General features: G+C 48.0%; 10 protein-coding genes across 10 annotated transcripts; 5 read left to right on the forward strand and 5 right to left on the reverse strand.

The window, feature by feature from the left end:
* The first annotated feature begins 55 nt into the window (after positions 1 to 55).
* Positions 56 to 2039, forward strand: F5891DRAFT_1001320 (WD40-repeat-containing domain protein). Its single transcript, XM_041360169.1, has 11 exons — positions 56 to 298; positions 350 to 451; positions 503 to 603; positions 653 to 710; positions 761 to 817; positions 867 to 962; positions 1017 to 1255; positions 1305 to 1508; positions 1573 to 1645; positions 1694 to 1832; positions 1886 to 2039. Exons 1-11 carry the CDS (start codon positions 170 to 172, stop codon positions 1954 to 1956), a joined length of 1269 nt encoding a protein of 422 aa, XP_041232940.1. The 5' UTR covers positions 56 to 169; the 3' UTR covers positions 1957 to 2039.
* Positions 2040 to 2961, reverse strand: F5891DRAFT_1137045 (transcription initiation factor IID, 31kD subunit-domain-containing protein; the record flags this gene model as incomplete). Its single annotated transcript, XM_041364824.1, has 2 exons — positions 2040 to 2609; positions 2668 to 2961. The coding sequence occupies 2 exons, from the start codon at positions 2959 to 2961 to the stop codon at positions 2097 to 2099; spliced, it is 807 nt and encodes a 268-aa protein (XP_041232941.1). The 3' UTR covers positions 2040 to 2096.
* Positions 2962 to 3563: 602 nt separating this feature from the next.
* F5891DRAFT_1001324 (FeS cluster assembly scaffold IscU) lies at positions 3564 to 4569 on the forward strand. The gene is made up of 4 exons (XM_041360170.1): positions 3564 to 3773; positions 3835 to 3893; positions 3950 to 4164; positions 4219 to 4569. The coding sequence occupies exons 1-4, from the start codon at positions 3639 to 3641 to the stop codon at positions 4371 to 4373; spliced, it is 564 nt and encodes a 187-aa protein (XP_041232942.1). The 5' UTR covers positions 3564 to 3638; the 3' UTR covers positions 4374 to 4569.
* On the reverse strand, positions 4570 to 6804 carry F5891DRAFT_1001325 (uncharacterized protein). Its single transcript, XM_041360171.1, has 10 exons — positions 6383 to 6804; positions 6188 to 6328; positions 6037 to 6138; positions 5823 to 5987; positions 5627 to 5767; positions 5385 to 5574; positions 5201 to 5333; positions 4977 to 5152; positions 4806 to 4916; positions 4570 to 4751 (listed from the first exon to the last, which is right to left on the reverse strand). The coding sequence occupies exons 1-10, from the start codon at positions 6728 to 6730 to the stop codon at positions 4633 to 4635; spliced, it is 1626 nt and encodes a 541-aa protein (XP_041232943.1). The 5' UTR covers positions 6731 to 6804; the 3' UTR covers positions 4570 to 4632.
* On the reverse strand, positions 6805 to 8616 carry F5891DRAFT_1001328 (uncharacterized protein). Its single transcript, XM_041360172.1, has 2 exons — positions 8346 to 8616; positions 6805 to 8281 (listed from the first exon to the last, which is right to left on the reverse strand). The coding sequence occupies exons 1-2, from the start codon at positions 8598 to 8600 to the stop codon at positions 6995 to 6997; spliced, it is 1542 nt and encodes a 513-aa protein (XP_041232944.1). The 5' UTR covers positions 8601 to 8616; the 3' UTR covers positions 6805 to 6994.
* A 390-nt stretch (positions 8617 to 9006) lies between these two features.
* On the forward strand, positions 9007 to 10873 carry F5891DRAFT_1161403 (uncharacterized protein; the record flags this gene model as incomplete). The annotated part of the gene is made up of 4 exons (XM_041365256.1): positions 9007 to 9240; positions 9296 to 9479; positions 9531 to 9609; positions 10842 to 10873. Exons 1-4 carry the CDS (start codon positions 9023 to 9025, stop codon positions 10871 to 10873), a joined length of 513 nt encoding a protein of 170 aa, XP_041232945.1. The 5' UTR covers positions 9007 to 9022.
* Positions 10874 to 12496: 1623 nt separating this feature from the next.
* Positions 12497 to 13075, reverse strand: F5891DRAFT_940892 (uncharacterized protein; the record flags this gene model as incomplete). The annotated part of the gene is made up of 4 exons (XM_041374308.1): positions 12497 to 12544; positions 12603 to 12663; positions 12722 to 12772; positions 12840 to 13075. The coding sequence occupies 4 exons, from the start codon at positions 13073 to 13075 to the stop codon at positions 12497 to 12499; spliced, it is 396 nt and encodes a 131-aa protein (XP_041232946.1).
* A 268-nt stretch (positions 13076 to 13343) lies between these two features.
* Positions 13344 to 14831, forward strand: F5891DRAFT_940685 (uncharacterized protein; the record flags this gene model as incomplete). The annotated part of the gene is made up of 6 exons (XM_041374288.1): positions 13344 to 13745; positions 13801 to 13934; positions 13986 to 14377; positions 14431 to 14589; positions 14642 to 14717; positions 14771 to 14831. 6 exons carry the CDS (start codon positions 13344 to 13346, stop codon positions 14829 to 14831), a joined length of 1224 nt encoding a protein of 407 aa, XP_041232947.1.
* Positions 14832 to 15115: 284 nt separating this feature from the next.
* Positions 15116 to 15774, reverse strand: F5891DRAFT_368910 (uncharacterized protein). The gene is made up of 2 exons (XM_041371577.1): positions 15472 to 15774; positions 15116 to 15353 (listed from the first exon to the last, which is right to left on the reverse strand). The coding sequence occupies exons 1-2, from the start codon at positions 15640 to 15642 to the stop codon at positions 15183 to 15185; spliced, it is 342 nt and encodes a 113-aa protein (XP_041232948.1). The 5' UTR covers positions 15643 to 15774; the 3' UTR covers positions 15116 to 15182.
* Positions 15775 to 18105: 2331 nt separating this feature from the next.
* Positions 18106 to 19306, forward strand: F5891DRAFT_940859 (uncharacterized protein; the record flags this gene model as incomplete). The annotated part of the gene is made up of 3 exons (XM_041374303.1): positions 18106 to 18301; positions 18457 to 18543; positions 18615 to 19306. 3 exons carry the CDS (start codon positions 18106 to 18108, stop codon positions 19304 to 19306), a joined length of 975 nt encoding a protein of 324 aa, XP_041232949.1.
* Between the last annotated feature and the right edge of the window lie 231 nt (positions 19307 to 19537).

A 19537-nucleotide genomic window follows, 5' to 3' on the forward strand; every position in this document is an offset into this window, starting at 1 on the left:
CGCACGTTTATTAGTTACAATGCACACGTCGCGCTTTGAGGTGCAGAGTTTCATTCCGTCAGCGAGCTACTAGTACACCCGGTCACCCCGTGCTATATCAGCTTCAGCTTTACTGTATTACTCCACCCTATATTACGCTCTTTTCAATTAGTCGACTCGCGGCCATACAATGCGCGCGCAGCATTCTACTCACCCACTTCCCGCGTTTCCAGTGTATTCATGTGCGTTCGTGGCTTCCGACCAGATGGTCGTCGGAGGCGGAGGTGGCGCTGCCAAGAGTGGGATTAAGAACAAATTGGTGAGTAACTGGAACTATATTCAAAATTACAGTTTGACGTATGTGGGGTAGAGGCTATTCAATGTCTCTCAAGACAGACAGCTTAAAATGCTCTGTGAGCATGAGCTCGAGAGAGGCGAGGACGCCCCTATGAGTATTGCAGCTCACCCAGAGGTCTGTGGCACTACTTTTTTGACGGTGAATAAGGTTCTCAAACATCCATAGAGCAGAAGCTTTGTCTGTGGAATTAATAGTTCCGAAGAACGCTTAAAAAGAGATGAAAATGAGAATTGCAGGGTGTTTTCAATTAGTGATTCTGGAAACGCGTACGTTCCATCGCGTTTATGTTTACACAATTTTGACCATTCCTCACAGCCTAATTAAAGGAGCTACACGGGGTACATTGCCCTCGGGAGCGCTTGAGGACTACCAGGTAGCTCATTCTTTATTGAACTTACTCTATATCTTACATAGACAACGCAGCGTGTAACCGTCATATCACCGGATGGAAAACTCCTGGCAGTGGCCGGCGAACGTGATGTAAAAGACAGCACTATTGTTGTTTGCATGGACTAACATTGTGTTGTAGTTATCTCTTCTCGCATTCCCTTCTCTTTTGCCTGTTGCTCAGTCTGTTCAAGTACCCAAAGGTGAAATTTACGATGTGACATTCTCGCCAACACACGTGCGTCTTCATCTCATTCATCTCATCCCGTGTTCCTCACGACGCCTTTCCCAGCTTGTACTGGCCACCAATCTGAACCTGTTAGTATACGCACTTCCGAAGCCACCATCGGAAGATAATGGTGAGAAAACACCAAAGAAGAAAAAGGGAAAACAGAGAAGTAAAGGAAAGGAGAAGGAAGTACATTCTAGGACACCGAGCCAGACTCCTGAACTGCGGCTTGTGGACACGGTCGATATTCCTTCGGTTCCTGGCGCTCCTGCACAGTCCGTTGTAACATTTCGCGCCGCGCGGTGAGTGAAATAATAGACATTAGCATGTAAGATTATAATTTTATTGCAGCTTTCACCCTTCAGACTTCAGCACGCTGTTTACGGCCGTCAATACTGCTGCGCCTCGCGCGAAGAAATCCAAGATGGCCAAAATGCAGGCTTACATATTGAAATGGAGAGTCGACCTAAGTGGAGAGCAGAATTCTGCTCGGCCCATGTCACTGGAGGGCTCCCGCAAAGCGGGTGAAGGCGGCTTGACGTGTTTTGACGTTAGGTCTGTGGTTAATTATGTCAAAGCACACGTCGTGTCCGTCTCAGACTATCTCTTTCTTTTTCAGTCCCAATGGGAAGTTCCTTGCTTTCGGTTCATCAGACTATACGTTGGGAATGCTGGACAGTACTACTCTGAGCGTAAGTCACCAATGAACTCTTTGATCATGCACTCATATCGAACCTTAGCCGCTCTTGTCTATACTCAAAGCGCACGAGTTCCCTATAACCACTGTTCGGTTTAGCCCTACCTCAACGTTGCTCGTATCCGGTGGTGTTGACAACTCGATAAGGATTGTTACTGTACCAGAGAGTTTTGCAGGTCAACGTAAGCTTTGTAATTGAACCTTAGTGGCCGTGAAATTGACAAGCAACCCGCAGCATGGACCATGATTATTTTGTTTATTCTGGCCCTTCTTGTGATATTGGTGGCATTTTTATTGCAAAAGTAGGCGTTATGTTACTATCAGAACGTTTATTGCAGCGGTTAGTCTGCGGACCTTATAGCATATACATATTAGAGTAGGCTACAATACATGTTCAATACACCTCTCAACCGTCGCAAGAAAACCTAATCAGAGTGTTCAAGTCTCTAGTCATAGTCATCCTCCTCGACAAGTTTTCGCTTCACACCGTTTGTTTGTGTGTCTCCAGTAGTCTGCACCTCCTCCATTGCGTCATCACCTGAGTTATCGTCGTCATCATCACCTTCTCCACCAAATAGACCATCCGCTTCTTCTGCGTCGCTGTTTTCTTCTAGTGCTTCTGCTGCGACGACAGGTAAAGGTGTGCCGGCACTGATGTCAACATCGGTCGGTGTTATGGGAGCTGCATTGGTGTATGGTATGGCAGCAGGCTCCATATCAGCATCCTCATCATCATCCTGACCGTCCGGTAGGTCCTCATCATCTTCATCTTCATCTTCCTCCTCAATCTCTTCGACCTCCTCGTCGTAGAGTTTCGCTTCTGGTGGTGGTTTATTGGGCACGAGATTGAAGTTGACAGCAGTAAGTGTCTCGGATGAGGGCGGGAGCCTAACACCGAAGACTTCTGGCACAGAAGGAAGTGGTGTAGCATTCGTCTGAGATGCTAATGATAAAATATACTGCAGGAAGGTGTTTGAGGATGCCAGGCGAATGAAGCGGACAGCATGATCAGCTCACCTCCTTGGGTACGCGACCACCAAACTCCCAGCCCACGCGGGCTTGTATGGCGAGGACGATATCATCCATTTCTATTTTTGATGCGCCGGAGCGCCCTGCATGCTCTGCGTATAACTGTCCATCCGACAGTACTTGGGCGGTATACCGATGGGCGAACTCCAGGAGTTGATGCAAAACGCCTGGTTGCGCATCTTGTACCGTTGGCGTAGATGCAAGGAGAAGAGCGATTGCTCTTGCTGTTGGTGGAAGAGTGTCAGCAGGTTGTTGAGCTGCTGAAGGACGCGCCAGAGACATGATCAATTGGACTTCACTTCAATGAGATGCTAAACCTGATAGTAAGACTGACGGGAATGGTAATTTACTCTCACGAGTTCTTATTAGGGGCCGGAGCTGCCGCCATGTCTTGGCTCGCGGAGGCTAAGCACGGAGTTCTAAAATATGTCAGTGCCGGTGGGCCACGTAATCACACAGAAGGGTTTCGTAGTGCAACGCTATGAAATGAGATAAGTACTGCATATTATCAGCTTGAATTCGAACTCCGTCGTGCTCCGTCTGCCACGAGATCGACCAGTTTGACAGTGTGAGTGCGACTACGTCAAAATTCTCTCGACAATCTGACTACGTACGTCAGCTACTGATCACGAGCTTACCCACGCGCCCGAAATCCCCGAATTCACCTGCTCGTTGCGTAGGTCAAAAATAGGCTGGAATCCCTGGGGATATGAGTAAACTGCGGGCCTGCAGCGGCTTGCCGCGTTTGCCAAAAACTCTCGCGATGAATTATGGTGGGTAGCGTTGTCAATGACGATGATTGCCTAAAAAAGAATTGTAACCCCCCCACAGACCAAATCAGATAAGAGAAATGTTTGTCAGATAAGATTCCCACTGTGACGTTATTCGAACTCCGAAAACCCTTTCTTAATAGGCGCTCTGAAATTGGATCTTCTCGCACTTCTCTTTCATTATCCACCATGTTCCGCTCAGCACTCACAAAGACCGGACTCAGCTCTGCAATAGCACCAAAGGCTGCAAGAGTTGGTATTGCACCAGTGCTCGCCCGTGGTTACCACGAGAATGTCATTTCGCATTACGAGAGCCCAAGAAATGTGAGTCGTGTTTTTAAAACCGTTCGGTTACGAGGACTCACCATAGTCCCCGTTATTCCAGGTGGGCTCTCTACCCAAACACGACACTGATGTCGGTACTGGGTTGGTTGGGGCACCTGCGTAAGTTCCTTCTCCTTTCGTTGACCTTCAAACCCTGACTTATGTCTATGGGTCAGTTGTGGAGATGTCATGAAACTCCAAATCAGAGTAGACGAAAGCGGCATCATAAGTGATGTCAAGTTCAAGACGTTTGGTTGCGGCAGTGCCATCGCTTCTAGTTCATACATGACTGAGCGCGTCAAGGGTCTTACCCTTGAGGAAGCTGGCAAAATCAAGAACACTGAAATTGCAAAGGAGTTATGTCTTCCTCCTGTGAAGCTTCATTGCTCAAGTGAGTCTTTTCTCACAGCACATTCGTGAATACATTTAACGTGCGATATTTCAGTGCTAGCAGAGGATGCTATTCGTTCCGCTATTCGGGATTATCGGTTAAAGCGGAGCAAACTGACCGAAGGTCAAAAATCAGGCTTCATCGATGTAACCCAGAGTGTGATTTCCGGGGAGACAGTGGCCACTGCACATCCCGGTATGCCTGCATAAATAGACGTTTTCTCAGGTCGATGTTTTTCCATGTGCTGTCTTCGTGCACGTCCCATCATTTTGTTTGTTCCTCATATCCATGTTCGTATCAATTCCTGCATTTATGTTCACATATTTCTCAAAATGACCTAGGTCGGATGATTAGTAGCCAGTTGTATTACCACGCCGCAATGATAATTTTAATGCTATGCGTATTTCCCAGAGCGACTGAAGCGACATAATGTGTGCGTAAGATAGTTGATGAGACAAATGCCCTGCCTTATGCCCTGCTGCTCGTGCCTTTCTGTCCTACAAATGAGAAATTTCCGGATGCAAACCAGCGTTCATTTGCTTCCTTCACTCGTTGAGCAGCAGCAGCACGATTTGTGAGCTCGAAGCCTATGAAAAAAAGATGAGTGATTCGTTCCACGCCAGCTCCACAACGGTTCTCACCTTGTACAGGTGTGACCGTCAGCGATGTTGCTGTTCCAGAGGTTGACGACCCGCCCTGTGCAGCACGCGTAAGCGTTGCAGTGCGCAACTTGTTCGCCTTGGAGAGTTTCGCTGCGGAGGTTGACACGTTTTAGATCTCGAAAAAAATGAAACAGGAGGTAGAATACTTACCACGACTCTTCGCCTCTCCCATACCAGCCCGGACCTTACCCGTACCAACACCGATCATTCCCAGACCCTTAGTCTGATCGAATGCGCCAACCTCATCCTCAGCCTCACCAAATGCCATTCGGTTCTGCAGCTTCCGAAGTTCCGTCTGTGCATACGCTTCTTTTGCTTTGCGTGCCCTACAAGTGTGTCAGCGAGAACGATGTAAAATTCCAGGGACGACTTGCCGCTTGCCGCCTCTACGTTTCTTTGGTCCATCGTTGGGTATGGGAAGCGCCTTTGTGGTTTTAGCAGGGGGTGGCGCCGCCAGCCGATCGATGTGTTTTTCGATTTTTTCGCGAAGTTCTTCGCCATATGAACCTTGGTATACCATCAGCCAGGGACCCGTCAACACCCAAGAACTAAACTGACCATCTCTTCGTGTCCGTTCGAGGTCCATGCGTGCAGCCAAAACGGATTTCGCTCCGACTGTCCGCTGGACCTTTAGTTGGTATTCAGCTGGCGTCTGCTGGATTAAGTCAGACTGGAAGACGAAACCGGTGTGCCGCCGTTGAGTGTATGCAGAGAAGCCTAGAGCAATTTTCTTCTGAGCGCCCAGCAGCTACGAGAAATTGTGAGACCAATAATGTAGGCAGAGTAAAACTGCAACATACATGGACATTACATGAGGGCATTTTGGCGAGGGGACCGAGGCCGCCTGCCACACCGAGTAGTTTTGCAGCTGTAGTGGTACCAACGATGGCTGAAAGATTTGGTGCCAGAACATTCATTCTTGAGCTGACGTACATGAAAATCTGTTCACCCTTCATTAGTTACCACGTTTATTGTGCAGAAGAGACGTTTGCTCACCTTTTTACGTGCCTCCTCAAGTTTGTCCGCAAGGTCACAAGCTTTCTCGACAGCAGCCCACTGGGCGTCAGTAAGTGTTTGACCACTTGTTGTTGTTGCAGTTATGAGCACACTCATGACCACCGCAGGCGGAAGAACACCTGCAAGGTCAGCTTTTGTGGGATCCTGTGAGTTGATAGTGAGCAGAGATGGTTTGCGTAGAACCCGTTCTTACCTCTGTGTTGGCGAGAACGCGAACCGCGCGGACATACTGCGTAGGCTCTGGAACGAGCTGCTCCAACTCTGGAAACTTTGCTGCATAATGGTCGCGTATGAACTACAGACACGAAGTCAGGGGGTTGGACATTAACAACCACAAACCATACCTTGTGTACCACGAGAATTTCATTGTCTACATCCACAGATAAATTGTTTGCTTGCACGATGAGAGTGTATTCCGGGTTCAGATGAGCTGGTAATGACATCGCTTCCGGTGTACTGGGATTAGCTTGGTATTTCTCAATTTCCTGAACGCAAAGTGAGCTCAAACACGGGGTTCATCAAATAACATCGGTGCATGCCTGTAATATGTCTGCCATTCGTTTGCTGCCTTCTAGCTTCGCTACGGAGTCGACGTCCTCGATCCCTCCCAAGTCCATTCGCTGTACATCCTCTGCATCGAGTTCGTCTGCGGGCTTCATCCCGCCTTCGAGGACTAATCCGCCAGTTTCGTCTGCTTCGGCTTCTTCGCCCTCGGCGCCTTCCTCTGCCTCTGACATGTCTGCATCTTCGACAGCCTTTCTTTTCAGTCCGTTGGTGCCGTTACTCGTGGAGGACGCAGCTGCTGGAGCGGACTCTTCATATTCCTCAGCACCACCGTCTGACAGATCGTCAATGTCGGCAAGGAGTTCGTCAGCTAGTCCGCTCATCAGGAGAACCGTTCTTCAGGAGGAGGTTTATGTCAAGGACAGAAGGTGTAATGACGTAAGCATGTGAAGGTCAATGGACAGGAAAGTTACAGGAAAGAACTAGTAGATATTGTATTTTGTTATCGACAGAGTATTGTAAGGGGTATGTAAGTTGAACACGGTATGTAGGTAGCTGTGTAGATTGAGATATATACTCATACCTATATTAACGACGATTTGTCTTCCAAATTGCCTACTTAACAGTAACGAGTGATTAATACTTGCTCACCTCTTCATCCGCATGAAGAGTCTCGAAGCCTCATTCCACCTCTCTGCATACTCCCGTTGATCGTCCAGTGCATAGATCCACGAATAATGTACATGAACTGTACGCGGTAGGATACCGGACAAGAATGCAGCCACTTTTGCTGCATCGTGGATTTTGGAATAAGTAACATCAAAAATGGAAAGATGCTGATGAGTGGTGTCTCCGACCCAGTAGTGCGACTGGTCGTCTTGTTCTTCAATAAAGGAAAAGTCGATTTCAAGCGTTAGTTCCAATAGGTTGGGACAGTGCTTGAGGAAGCACAGGAGTCCGATTGGGGACATTGACGAAGGCAGAGGGGTTTCCAGGAATTTGTTCAGCACGAGTTGCATGATATTTGGCCATGCCTGTGCCAATTCTAAGGCGGCAACATCGTCCAAAGAGATCCCACACCCTATATCAAGATGTACGTGCGTTAATCGGTTGAATGACAGAAGCGGATGGAGATCTTCCAGCTTTAAAACAGAGAACGAGTCATGTGGAGGACGTTCTGCAACCATAATTTGGAGGCGACGAAGCGAGTAGTGACTGACGGAAGTGGAGAGGCGACGAAATAATTGTGCCAAGACAGATGCTCCTGTATGGTCATCGCTGAAGATCGAGAGGTTCGTAAGCTTGTTCCGCATTCTGCTCACGAGGTCAACAGCAGATGGGATATCCTGTGCATGCACGTCAAGCACTTGAAGTTGCTCAAATGAAAGCTCGTTCTGGAATTCGGCATTTGGTTGGAGAGCAAGTTTAAGCTCTAGTAAAGATGGCAGACGTGATAAATGGTTCAGAACCTCGGCATCGATGATTCCACAGTGAATTGTAGTGAGATGATGCAGATGGCAAAGAGTTTGAGAAACGGAGTTGCGAAGATGACTTGATAGGGCCACTGAATGCACGGTCAATTTTCGCAAAGAGGGACACGTAGGAGCAATCGAGGAGATGAACTGTAGCAGGTCAGGAACTGGTGAGATGGCCCAGACCTCAAGGAATAAGGACGTGAGAGACTTGGTCATGATTCGACGGATCAGCCTCAAGTCTCTCTCGTCATAGATAATCCACTCGAGGGATGTGAGATTTGGCAGGAGCGGCTGGGTGGCATCCATGGAGGCGAGACAAGCGAGTAATTCATCGTCAATGTCAACCATCAATTTTTTTCCGCGGCGGACGTCCTGGGTGGCAAGACTGAGGTGACGGATGCGTAAAGCATACCTGCGGAATATATTCCAGTCATCTTTGGTCAAGTGCCTATGAAGTTTCTGACAAATTTCACGAGCAAACGATGTTAGCAATTGAAACAAAACAGTCAGAAGACCCTCTTACTAAACAAATACAGCCTGACTCAGACTTGATCGCGTCTCCGCCCCATAAGTCATGAGGCATGCACTGGATCGCTCTTGCGATAGTGCCAAATTGTTGCCAGAGGATATCTAAAGCTATATGATGAAAGGCCCTACAAGTCCTTGCGAGAGCAGCAAGAGTAGCTTGAGCGGCGTGTCTTTCATGGCTCGCGTCAAGTACAAAAATCCACTGAAAAACGGATAACTGTATCTCCGGAATGAAGAGACATCGAGGCATATAAGCTGAGATTCAGAGAACCAAGCTGTACGCATCCACTTGATTCGTTGCTTTTAGTACATTCCGTATATGGTAACTATCCGAAAGGTGGTCCGTGCACAAAGTGTCAAAGGTATATAAGGCTGGTGCTGAGATCGTAACAACTCATACTTACCTTGATGGCACAGGCTCCTTCATGTACCCGGGTTTGTGGGCCGTGGGGACCCTTCATAGCACGGCGACCTTGTCCATACAGAGGGTAATCACGATTTGTATGAGCTCCGGCTCATGCACCGTCTCAATATTTTCCAGTCCTGCCACGGCCACTCTGGCTGGGCAGGCCATCTTTTTTTTCGATTTTTATAGGTCCTAACCCTAACCCTACTACATTATATATAGTAATCAATGAAATATACTTTGTTTCTTAACCGCATGCACGCCAGATGACCTCATACAATCCCGAGTCCCAGACACTAAGCTCACATGCGCCAGATTCACCGCGCTCTTCTCAGTCACCCCCGCCTTCTGGTGTCCAAGGTGATTTGGAATTAGAACTTCTTGGGCTCGCCAATGCTTTATACAACCTTGGAACCACTGTCATCAACGACTCCACTAAAGATCGTGATAGGCCAGGTGGCGCAAAGCTGGTAGGCCTTGGGGCGTGCGTTCTTTTTACTGCTTCAGTTGTCTATGATCCTAAAAATCCCAACGGTCAGAAACGAGGTCGTCAATCACCTTATGTCCATTGATAACAAAGCACAGGATATTCGGACCATGATACCTTTTCAAGTTTTGTCTGATATCGACAACGCACGCAACCCCATGCAGTTGACCAAAGAACGGCTAGAAAGAGCAGCTACTGAGAATCAATTCATGAACGGAAAGATAGCAGCTATTGACGTAAGTACCTCCCTGTTTTGCTCTACCCTTGTTAATACACTTCTCTTGTAGTCCTACCGCAAGCTTCTGAATGAGGCATTAACATTGAACTTTCCAGAGACAGCCGAATATCTCCATCCTAGTCAAGATGGTATCAAGATGGAATTATAGGTCGAGCCCTGTCGCCTACATTGTCGCACAGCTACATCTCGTCGAAGGCTCAATGTCACTTACGTAAATGGGCGCGCGCACTCGGATGAATCCTCTCGTAGAAAGATGAAATTGGTTGAAGACGGGCAACGTTCCGTTCCCTCTCATTACCACTTGTCAATATGGGGATAATTCGCAATAATCGGCCTGATTAAAATAAAAGAGCTAAATTTCTCATTAAGGATGGCCCGATGGTATTTTTTGACCATGCCAAGATGATACAGGCGCATTCGGGTCACTCGCAAGACAACGCCGCGCAGAGCACGTCCAGGCGGATCGGCGGCTCTGGTCATCTTTGTGCCAGCGAGATGCGTTATCTATTATGTCCCCTCAAAAGGACAAGTGGGTAGCTTCCTCGGATTTATTTGGTACCGCCGTTGCTTCTCAGCTCCAGCCCTTCTTGGATCATTGAGGCTTTGTGGCGTACCAATATACTCAGCGATGGTCCCTCACCGCCACAATCCATACATCATCGGATTGTCGCGAAGCGGCCACCTGTTAATAGTATTCAGATCTGATGAGAGACATATGGATTGGTGCCAATGCTTAATGGTAGTGTGGCATTGCCATTAGTGTGAGTCTTGAGAGCAGGAGATGTTCATTCCGCTCTAACGGCCCTCATGTTTCAGGGATCATCTCTTATCTCACGTCCACATTCGTATCCCGCAGTCGGTCGGAGGTGCATTTTCACGATGGGCCCAGAATGCGAGATCCTCCTTTATCGTCGCAATGGTTGTCTCCGAATGTTACCATCGCACTTGTTTCAAGAGCAGTCCTGACCTGGATAGAACATTGACGTTGTTAGTCATGAGAATCTTGGTGCGGCTGATGAGGGCTGATAGTATACTGGTTGATGCGGCGGCAACGACTACAAGCACCGGGAAATCAACGAGTTTAGAGCCGTATCTTCTCCTACCTTCTCCGACGAGTCTTCTCACTGTCTATTTTAACGGCGGGCAAAAGCATCCCTGCTAGAGTGTCACATACAAAAGCGGTTGAAATCTTGGCTTTGTGGAGAAACGTTTCGGAGACAATGAGTTGTTGGCAATGTCGGCGTTCCGCACTTCCATCCGCTCAAGCGTCTGTAAAGTGAAAATTGGTTGTATTGGTCCTCGTGACCGGTCCTCGGACCTCCTTATTCTCGCTAGGGCGCGTGAATTCAACTTCCATTAGTTGGGATTTGCACGCAACCATATTGGAACTAGTTCGCAGGAGTGCCTGTGCTACATTGCTAGGTAGGTTCAACCATATCTGAAGCGGTAAGAGGACATCGGGTTGTGATATGCAAACAGACCGAAGGGACCCCGAAAACCTGTATGTTTAGATGTGAACTGGTTCGATTTTTAAGGAGGCGCCCATTTTGATCTCGAACAAGGCGCATCGCCACTAGCACGCCTATCGCTCAGATCCTCCGTGGTTCGATCTTGGCCATGTATCGCCGCACGATAGGAAGCATGGGAGTGTAGACCAGCCTATCCTGGGGCCCGGAGGTCACTCGTCTAGCAGACATGTAGTCGGCAAGTTGGCGTTTTACAAATGCGGATTAACGTCTTGTTGAAGAGGTAGGCGCGCAAATATTAATATTTACCAAGAAATGATATTCAGAGAATGTCCACACCCACCCATAGCGACAATGAGCTATGTCATGATATGAGCCGGGATCAGATTGATACATTTACATTCCCACTCGATCAGGGATGTGAGAACGAGTACTCGAAAATATCGATTTGAAAGAGACTCAGTCGAGGCAGGTGGCTGCGTCTCGAGAGGACCGTCGACGTAAGACGGTCCGCCGGGAGAGATCTATGATATAGGGGATGATGATGGTCTACAATGAGGTACTAACTGAATACGACCGAAGTTAAATGAACCACTAGAACGGATAACTTTCGGAGCGCTTGTGTCTATTGGAGAAATATGACCTTCTAGAACCTACCCCACCGAGAGTTCATCACTGGTCACCGATACACGGTCAGAAACAGGGTTCCTCTCACGCATATACGTACTTGAGTCACATCAATAGAAGCATCCTCGACCGAAACAACGCACAGGTAGCCGCATCCCTGTGCGAGAAACGTCTCGCGGCCCATCGTCATTTGATTCCGCGGTATCTGCTGTACCTGACTCCAGCTCAAGTCAAACACGAGGCGATGGCAAATGCGATCTCCGGTCCCGCTCGTTTGTAGTACCAAGGTAGGAAGCGTACGGCCTCGCAACGTGCCCCATGATGATCCTATCAAAAGGCGTGTCTATGACGGTCCGTTCCTCGCATACAGCTCATAAAACACGCTGGTATACCCCGAACTGCTCCGTCCCTTGTGAGATAAGATATGGGCGGGAACAGCCGGCATCCCTCAAGGTTTGTTGGCCATCGATCTCAAGATTGAATGTTACTTTTTCAACGACCTTCAGATTTGGACTAGTCCAAGGAACATCCCGTTTGTAGTCCATTTCCACCAATCCCAGGGCGCTTCAGTCGTCAACGTAAAATTCATCTTGACCAGATCGCATCATCGTCGAAAGCCCCCGAAGAACGACCTTCAAGTAAGAGAGCAATCATGACGAACTTATATGCATCAAGCCACCGATGATAATCCTGAGCTTCTTTCTCAGCATCAGAATTTTTCCAATAGATACATCTGATCCAGAGTGAGCACATAAGGCAGAGAATTAGAGCCTCAGGGTCTAATGCGAAGTTGCAAACACGATTGCGTAGTTGTGTAGTAATTATACAATTTCGTGACATAGTATCGTGCTTTTAGTGAAAGTGATTACGGGTATCGTTGAATGCGCGAGAATGAAGCTCTAGGAGGTCACGGCAGTCCATCTCACGAAGCTCGCACGGCGATGGCAGTACATGTGCAGAATAGCGAATCCTACAAACCATGTGTTAGCGGATCAAAGGTTCAGTACGTATATCAAAAATATGCCCACATTGAAAAAGAGTTCGTTCAAGCAGACATCCCCATCTTCCCAGTGAGACACCAAATGGGACCTACAAGCAGTGATCAATGATGATCAATGATCAATTTACAGATCGCAATGATTCCTACCGGCCACCTTGCCCCAGATTCTCCGTGATCTGAACCAAGACCATATACTTACTGTGTCGAGTATATAACACAGGGTCACGAGATGAGTTCAATGTAAGCGGTCAGTCATCACACGTACAATCCATGTGGCTGAATCTCCACCATCCGCTCCTTGACGCGTTCTCCTATCTCCTTCATCCAAGCTTTTACTTGGTCACGCTCAATATGTGGCCACACAGCATGCGAAAGCGTTGCTGGCAATAGTTTTTTCACGTATGCTCGCAGTACCTCCGTATCGAATGCGGGTCTAGGTGCTTGAGGCGATACCGCACCAGATCGCGAAATAGGAGAACGGAGTCCCAGGTTTGTTGTCATCCTTCCTCCAACAAGAGGAAAATGAGAGACAATTTTGAACGCAGTAAAGCTGAAGTCAGACTCCAATCGTCGAAGCCGCAAGGCTCGAGTGAAGGCGTTTACATTTGTTTGGTCTTATGGATATGTCGATTGCCCGGCCCGCTTCCGTGAGAATACGAGACTCACAGTTACTTACAAGTTTCCTGTGCGCTGTCCAGTATCCTCACCTTTGTCTTAGCCACCCGTAGTCTCATCCCGTTGATCGAATTTGAGCTTTCCGAAACACAAAATGTCTTCGATATCGTTCCCGCACTCAGGCGACGAAATGGGCTCATCTTCTAGCTCACTGCACGACTCGATGCAGGCGCCGTTCTACACCCCCACTCCGTTCGATATGTCATCTTCCTTTCAAATGAATCCTCTTTCTGCGCACCCGCCTCGTACGCCGCGCCCCAGTACTACGCAGTCGCACTTTAGGAATATGAGCATGAGTATTAGCGTGTACGACGAAAAGGCGGAGGAAGAACAGGACAGAGAGACGGTTAAAGCAGACAAGGCGGAGGTAGATGAAGACGAGATCGTGGAGCTAGACGAGGAAGATGTACATGTCAAAGAGGCTGAAAAGTTAGTTGGGGCTCACGAGGTGTGGCGAGATATGTTTGTTACAAGTAACGGACGAGACAAAGCATTTGTGAGTGACCATGACACACCTACTGAACAAGTGACAGAAGTCATCTTTGGGGTAGAAATTAATGCAATACTCGATACGTGTGTATCTGCTCTTCCACAGCAAGATTTTATTTCGTAACAGGAAGTCCGCTTGGCAGCGGGAAATTGCACGAAGGCTTGGGGATGCAAAATGGGGGCTTTCTTTCACGAGGTCGGTAACCGTTTGACATTGACATCGTCATTGACAACTGACGGCACACAGAAAAATGCTTATCATGTTCAACTGGTTAGCCCCCCTGAGTCAAATATTAGCGCAACAATCCGTACCCTTCTCGTCTTCCGGATCTTCCCTTGTGCCTCACAGCTTCACAGCTACCTCTGCGCCATCCTCCAAATCTTTGCAATCATCGGGGGGTCCCTTCCTTTCGCACCCGGTCCTCCGAGCTTTGCTGTCGGCTCCGCCCCCTGTTCTCCTAGAGCTTGTAAATGGTTTGTCGGATGATATACACTCACTTTCCCGGCTTGGCATAATAGGATCCAAGCTGGGAGAGCGTGCGGCCCGGTTTGCTGACTGGTGTTGGCTCTTTTCCACACTGGTCGGTCTGGTAGAGAATGGGGTCGAATTGGGGGTCATTGAGGGCCTTCGACGAGAAGGTGAAACGATTGATTTGTTTACCGCTTCAAATCCGGTCGCTCATTTGTTCCAGTTCAATCAAGGGCATACAAAGAGTCGCTCTCAGGAGCTACCTCTAAGTCACAACCAAAAACATCAAAAATCGACGAACGTGAGCTAACGCGCTTAGAAAAGCAGAACTACTGGCTCCAGATCTCAAGGGCAAAGCTTGCCATGGATCTCATTTTCGTCTGTGAGTAATTTGATTGCACAGGTATTTCCCCTCTGACATCCCTGTGTTGCAGCGTGGGATATCTGTAGGATCAAAGGGTGGAAAGACACTGTCCAGTCCTTCACTGGCCTTGCAGCCGCGGTCCTGAGGTAATATATTCTATTATCATTTGCCGTTTATACTCCTAATTGGTATTTGGTAGCTGTGCAAAGTTGCACGACAAGTATAGAACTGCGCTTGTCAACAAGGCCCTGACTAGTTGAACATCATGGCCCTAGCTATTCATGATCTGAATGAAGAAGAGGTGATTGAAGCATGTTAATTTTCGCTTCTTTCCGTACGCAAACGCAAGCGTTGACATGCTTCCAGCGTTCGACAGTTCCTCGTGTGCTTCATCTATGTTATCATGCATCTTTTTGTTACCACCCATCACCTCGCATCGCATACATTTTTTGATTGTTTTATAATACCCTTTACTGATATTATAATGCTTGATTCCGCCTTGGTCGTGAATTTATTTATTGTAGATAAACTATGGTTTGGGGCTGGCGAATTTCATTATGAATCCTAGATGATGACTTCAACCGACGATTACACGTATTCCTATATAGAAATCACCACGGCCACCACTTAGAGGCAGGGTTGGGTGATGATGAGACTACTGATGGTTGCAGGGCTCGTTCCTCCTGTAACCTATCCACCTCTGCTTCGAGTTGACGTACTTGGTCTCGTGCCTCATCTAGAAATTTCTCGTGATCCAGCTGGCTCTGTAATAGCTGCAACCCCTGATCAAATCAAAGCACACAATCAGCAAAGATGACAACACGTTGATTTCAGATCATGACGCGAGGGAAAGCAACGAAAAACGCCAGTGAGCCACGATGCGAAGACGATACCACTTACCAAGTACACAGCGGAACCCAAAAGAGCCACCGGAACCATACCCGGAATCATGGATGCATACCATTGAGAATGTGCGGACCGGGGTCCCGTGGTTGATGATGAGTATCCACGGGTCCGCCGCTGAGGAACGCGCAGAGATCGCGTTCGAACGAGGCGCATTAAGGGCGCCATATGTTCCTAGAAACCGGGAAGGCTTTCCGACAAACTGACTCGAATGGACGTGAAATAGCCCCAAAAATTATGCGTGAAGGTTTACTTGCCCGCGGTGTTTGGGTGCTATGCTTGTGTGTGGAGCAGTCTTTCACTATCCTGGCGAACGGCGTTTTCAAATGAACAAAGTTCGATATTCAAACGGACGTGGGACTGCCAGTGACTGTGTGATATGATGCAGAATGACTCAGAGAACATGGAATTTGAAGGAATAAAATGTGCGCACGAGATGGGATTTGCTTGGACTTTGTCAGTGCCAAGAAGGAACGGTGATTCTGTATAGGAAAGCCTTCAAATTTGCAATCTCAGCTGCTGCGTACCGGTTGCTAGTAAATTTGTCGACGTGTGAGATGGACAAAGTCTTGATGAGTCCGATTGCATAAGCAACACGGTCAAGATGTGGCGTTTGCCTCGTGCCCATCATTAATACGCGTCACAGATACAAGGTTAATGGTGCTCTTGTAATACAGGCATGCCTACTTCTCCTACTCCCTAGCTGACTTCAACCTATCATTCCCTAGCTCCCTCTCAAAATAAACTTACGGCAGCTGCTGCATGTCCCACGCTGTAGAGCTTTCCGTGGCCCTCAGACACCTGTGGGGTGATATATATTTGAATATCTTTGCACAACTCGCGAGCGCACTTGAAGCTCCAGGTCCAGCCCCCACATTATGTACAAAGAAGACTGGGCCATCCTTCTATTTGGTTCAGACCTTGCCTCGGGAAGGTTAGGCTTAGCGCTGCTCAGGACCCGACATAATACTACGCTCTCGACTCGACTCGGCATTCCATGGTGCACCGAGACGAAGAAAAAATAATTAATCTGCAATCTCCGCTACATCCCAGCTGGTAGAACATCTGGAAGTAAGGTTTCTCTCTCGCCTCCACCAGTTTACACCATCAACATTCGCGACTAGAAACTTATGTGCGCATGCCGAAAATCTTGCGTCGCAGAGAACTCACATCATACCGGGACTTCCTTGTCAGAGGAATGAAGAGAGTGTCTCAGATCCCGGCCCCGCTTAGGCCGCTTCGAATTCTTTTACTTGAAAATTGCCTTGGGCGTTAATGGTGAAACTGCAATCTCCGCTATATCCAAGCTAATACAACATCTTGAAGTAAGGTTACTCTTTCGCCTCCACCAGTTTACACCATTGACATTTGCATCTAGAAATTTCTGCGCGCATCTAGAATTTCTGCGCACATGCCGACAATGTCGTGTCGTGGAGAAGTCACAGCATAATGTGGCGAGGAATGCGGAGTGCGTCAATCCGACCCCACTGCTTCGAATTCTCTTACTTAAAAATTATACTTGGCTATAGTGGCAAAACGTTAATATGTTAGTTCGCCATGCGCACCCCAAGTCCAACAGGCCCAGGGGGGATGTCATTTATCTTGGCAGGCGTTCTGGATATCACCCTCCCCGAACCAGCTCAGCATAATTTTCTGAGTTTTGCTCGTCATATCGTTTGTCTGTCTGGCTGACTCGACACATCGTTTTTGACGGCATACGAGCTCATGCTACTTGTAATGTGATTCCTGCTTCTTACTTTCAGTGACATTGCTGTTCGCATTCCATTCACTGGCGCCTGTTACTTGTAACGTCCTCTTCTTTCAACGACACTGACATTCACATTGGGTGATATGTATTAACACATACAGGGGCGAAGCCTTCCATCATATGTTCTGCCCCTCCGTATCTCCGCCCGACTCATCAGGGTACTTCTCTGACACCGACCAGGCTGGCCGACTCGTCTGAGAAGATTGCAAATAAATGGATTGCCAATTACATAGTGTAGAACAGTCAGTTGACTCGGAGCATATTTGCATGTGTCACGGTATGCAACGTGGCAAGGCGCTCAAAAAGCTTCGTGTGCTACTCCCGCATTAATCCGTATGGGCCGTTAGATCTGTTCAGCATTATAACTATGAATGAATGGATGTCGACCTATCTCATTTCCTCGACGACGATCCGCAGCACCATGTAGCATGTGCTACAGACTCGCTGAGCCAGTCGTAACGATCCTATATAATAGTGGCGTGAGACTCTACTGAGATAAGGTCTGCAATACCGTGAAAACCATATTGGCATGCTCTTGCTGGAGACTTAAAAATATTGCATCGCCTTGCAACCCGTCGTTCCTTCTCTCCGCTCTCGTTTTATCAAGCCATCCTGACTACTGTTCACTGTGTGCGCTGAGCAGCGCGATTGCCGCTCGGGCGTCTTGCAACTAGAAACCATAAGTGCCAAGCTGGTGATCTAAACCTGTTCAATTCTGCCAAGCTACCATGGCCGTACAGCTAAACGTTGATCCACCGGTACTCAGCGAGAAATTATGCCCAGGTCCACTTTCAACCGAAATACCTCTCAACTGTCGTTCTTCCCCGCATCGAAGCTCGCGTCCATCCCACCATCTCATTCCAATGCATACTTCTTTGTCTGTTTCCTCTTCATCGGTTTCCTCATCACAAACTCTCCCACAATCGCAGCGATATGTTCGTCCGCGCGGGCTGCGGATATGGAATCTTTTCAAACAATGGCTGCCTATCTTTGCGTACGGTGTAACCAGCCTTGGATTTATCTTAGCTATCGCATTTTGGAAGACTGAGGTTTTCGATGGTAAGTCTTCGGTTCCTATTGGTCTGCTTTCGTGACCCTGCGCCCTAGTGGGCCGATGCTACAGACTGGCGCAATTATCTCTATTCCTCGCTTGCACGATTATGACAACGCCATAACTCGCTTGTAATTTTGCTCACAATATCTATTTCCAACAGGTCTTGAGCACCTGTCACGCTGGTTGCGAAACGATGAGCACTTCGGCTATGCAGTGTTATTCTGTCTCATCTTTATCACTACATTTCGTACGTTTTATTCTTGATTTATCATTGGTCAAAAACTCACATGTGCGTCGATGTTTCTCACGTTTTAATAGCCCCTCTCCCACTGTATTCCACGCTGATCACATTATCGGGATATACATTTGGGCCGTGGACTGGTGCTGTTATCTCGTATTGTGCTGCCCTTTCTGGTGCTGTCGTCGTGTTCTGGTTATCACGAACGTTCTTGCGCGAGCCAATTGGTCGTTGGCTTTCCTCGACCCGCACTCTATCCCGCGCAGTCCGAGCTGTCGAACGCAAACCCCAGCTATTATTCCTTGTCAGACTTGCACCATACCCATATAATGTGCTCAACGCACTTCTTGCGGCCACGCCGACCCTCACCATGCGGACCTATGTGATTTGCACGGCTTTGTCCCTTTTCAAAGTCATCATTCACACTAGCATCGGTGCAGGAATTCGCTCGTTCAGTGCCAAGAAAGAATCCGATGTTCAGGAGGAAGAGGATGATATCTGGAGCAAAGTCTGGACTATTGGCGGAATCTCTTTGTGCGTTGCACTTTTCATCTACATCAGTGTGGTAGCGCGCCGAGCGGTGGACGATGAGCTTGACGATGAGATTCCTGGAAGTGTATCTGAAGAAAGAGTGGCATTCTTAGATGCAGAGGATGACGATGTCGGATCTCGAGCAATACGGTTACCCCTGACTTTGCAGCCGCAGAGCAACATGAGCGAGGCACAACTCGTTTCGCCACATCGCGTCGTGTCCGGTCTTCCTGCAGCCTAGTCGCTGCGTTTTCTTCTTAAAAGGACTCTCTCGAGCCTAGACTTGTATATTATTACTCAAGGATATCATATCAGGCTGATTAAACCCAAACTTGTATGTTGTGTATGTATTTCTTTTTGGAACTGATGTACTTTTTACTACTATCTTTCATAAACTACACATGTCGATTTCGCATCTTTCCAAGTCACGCGTGGCAGCTGTAAAGCACCAATGAAATCCGCGTGCGGTATC

This window comes from Suillus fuscotomentosus (assembly GCF_016647785.1).
Source record: "Suillus fuscotomentosus strain FC203 chromosome Unknown F5891scaffold_3, whole genome shotgun sequence".
In the NCBI taxonomy this organism is placed as follows: domain Eukaryota; kingdom Fungi; phylum Basidiomycota; class Agaricomycetes; order Boletales; family Suillaceae; genus Suillus; species Suillus fuscotomentosus.

Bases quoted from the DNA above. Each gene is read 5' to 3' on its own strand.
- F5891DRAFT_1001320 (XM_041360169.1), top strand. From the start codon at position 170: ATGCGCGCGCAGCATTCTACTCACCCACTTCCCGCGTTTCCAGTGTAT. The intron at 818-866 runs GTAAAAGACAGC...ATTGTGTTGTAG, and splicing joins CAGTGGCCGGCGAACGTGAT to TTATCTCTTCTCGCATTCCC. The intron at 1,833-1,885 runs GTAAGCTTTGTA...AGCAACCCGCAG, and splicing joins AGAGAGTTTTGCAGGTCAAC to CATGGACCATGATTATTTTG.
- F5891DRAFT_1001325 (XM_041360171.1), bottom strand. From the start codon at position 6,730: ATGAGCGGACTAGCTGACGAACTCCTTGCCGACATTGACGATCTGTCA. The intron at 5,153-5,200 runs GCAAGTCGTCCC...ACACACTTGTAG, and splicing joins AAACGTAGAGGCGGCAAGCG to GGCACGCAAAGCAAAAGAAG. The intron at 4,752-4,805 runs GTGAGAACCGTT...TTTTTTTCATAG, and splicing joins GACGGTCACACCTGTACAAG to GCTTCGAGCTCACAAATCGT.
- F5891DRAFT_1001328 (XM_041360172.1), bottom strand. From the start codon at position 8,600: ATGCCTCGATGTCTCTTCATTCCGGAGATACAGTTATCCGTTTTTCAG. The intron at 8,282-8,345 runs GTAAGAGGGTCT...GAAATTTGTCAG, and splicing joins AGTCAGGCTGTATTTGTTTA to AAACTTCATAGGCACTTGAC.
- F5891DRAFT_368910 (XM_041371577.1), bottom strand. From the start codon at position 15,642: ATGGCGCCCTTAATGCGCCTCGTTCGAACGCGATCTCTGCGCGTTCCT. The intron at 15,354-15,471 runs GTAAGTGGTATC...TGATTTGATCAG, and splicing joins TGGGTTCCGCTGTGTACTTG to GGGTTGCAGCTATTACAGAG.
- F5891DRAFT_1001324 (XM_041360170.1), top strand. From the start codon at position 3,639: ATGTTCCGCTCAGCACTCACAAAGACCGGACTCAGCTCTGCAATAGCA. The intron at 3,774-3,834 runs GTGAGTCGTGTT...CCGTTATTCCAG, and splicing joins ATTACGAGAGCCCAAGAAAT to GTGGGCTCTCTACCCAAACA. The intron at 3,894-3,949 runs GTAAGTTCCTTC...TCTATGGGTCAG, and splicing joins GGGTTGGTTGGGGCACCTGC to TTGTGGAGATGTCATGAAAC.